We start from the raw sequence: 1636 nt of genomic DNA, 5'->3' as shown, positions 1-1636 counted from the left end.
TAAACCCATTTTCCCGGGACTTGAGGGAGGGCACGGTCCCTTTAATGTTGCCAACAGCATTAAAGAAGTTTCCAGGGTGTTTAAAAATATTTAAAAGGCTGAAAATTTGTTGTTTTTTAGTTGAATCAAAGATTAAAGTACTTAATCCCTTGTCTAATCCCTAGCACACTATACATTGAATTAAATCCAAGGATCACTTCACTGTACAGTGTAGTTGTATTAATATCTAAGTACTGTGGCTTGAATGTAAGCATGTGCTTGAATAGTATATCTAGGCACTAATCCCTCAAGCCTAAGCCTGTATAATGAGAAGCCCTGGATCTAGGATAATGCCTGAAAGTTCGGCTTGAAATCTACTCAGAATTAAATCTTTTTCAAGGATTTCTATGTTTACAGAACCTTTATATTTAATTTCACGCACCAACGAACTAACACTTTTCAACACTAACATATACGGTCAAATAAATCACGCATATTCATGTTTTTACGCAAAATATAAAAATTCGAGAAAAAGAAATTTTGTTGATTTATTTATTTGTTTAATTTTCTCAGTCAAACAAAATTGTGGTCGGATGGTTTACTCTAAATATAATTTCTAAATCTCTACCCTCCTCTAGTCCTTATACAGTAGTAACTCTAAATAAAACAAACAAACATTAACTTTTAAGCATATAAAGACATTTTAAGGGTTGCAAATATCTTGACGTTTGTAAAAAAAACTGCATATTCCCGCCCAACCGTAAATTTGAACTTTTTGACACTTATTTTAAAATTTTCATAGAATCTCGACCAGTTTCACTGTTTACTGAATTAGTTAACATTTGCAGTTTGCGGCCCAAACCGACAAGAAATTTCATACAATTTATTTTTTGCCAATTAAATTTTACGCATTCGTTTTTAAGGCTCAAATGCACTTGTTCTTGGCGCTTTCCTTAACTATGAATTAAGTATGAATCATTAATTCTTATTTTCCACTTAGATTTTAATTATCTAATTGCTTAATTAGCCCCATAATGATTTTTTAATATATACTATTTAGATCTGTTTACAAAGGTTTATTGGGAAAATAGTTATTTGATTAAACTCGATTTGTTTACATAATACGTTTTCCCTTAATTAAAGTATTTTTGCAAAAAACTCTAATTTTCTAATCCTATATTTTTGTATTCTGATTGTGTAAACCTTTGTGTATTTAAACTATATTTTTTGCTGGATCCAACAGTCAGTGTTTTAAATTTTACAACCTTACACCATCAGATTGCAAAGATTTAGGGATTAGAAAATTAGAGCTGATGCCAAGTTGCTCAGTTCCTTTTCACTTTTATTGCTGTTGATTAAGTGTAAAGCTATGTTATTTTCTAGTAACATTTTAAGCTTAATTTCGAGAATTTAAAATTGATGGATTATCAAAAAAAAAAAAAAATTATTTTAGGCAACATGTAGATTGACGAGGCCCTTTATGTGCATGTTCATGTTCAGGGTGTACGGAGTGCAGGAGGTGTTGGTCAGGATGTACATAACAAGAGTCAGCTGGATAATATCGTTGGCAGCCTCTGGCAGGCTAGACAGGAGTCCTCAGGTTCCAGCTTAGGAAACCAGGTAAATATATATACCTCACCTCAATATATATATATAT

The 1636-nt window shown here is 31.7% G+C and overlaps 1 protein-coding gene across 4 annotated transcripts in view; it reads left to right on the top strand.

Annotated features, from left to right (window-relative positions):
• LOC111717914 (protein dead ringer) overlaps positions 1–1636 on the top strand; it is a 37236-nt gene that overhangs the window by 4895 nt on the left and 30705 nt on the right. For all 4 annotated transcript variants that reach the window (XM_023493381.1, XM_023493377.1, XM_023493379.1 and 1 more), the window contains exon 2: positions 1480–1599. Coding sequence is in view for 3 of the 4 variants with exons in the window: in XM_023493377.1 (XP_023349145.1) it covers positions 1480–1599 (120 nt within the window). In the remaining variant the exon portion in view is untranslated. The remainder of the gene's footprint in view (positions 1–1479; positions 1600–1636) is intronic.

Source organism: Eurytemora carolleeae, unplaced genomic scaffold, assembly GCF_000591075.1.
Source record: "Eurytemora carolleeae unplaced genomic scaffold, Eaff_2.0 scaffold1657, whole genome shotgun sequence".
Lineage (NCBI taxonomy): Eukaryota > Metazoa > Arthropoda > Copepoda > Calanoida > Temoridae > Eurytemora > Eurytemora carolleeae.
This window is presented reverse-complemented; position numbering and strand designations above follow the sequence as displayed.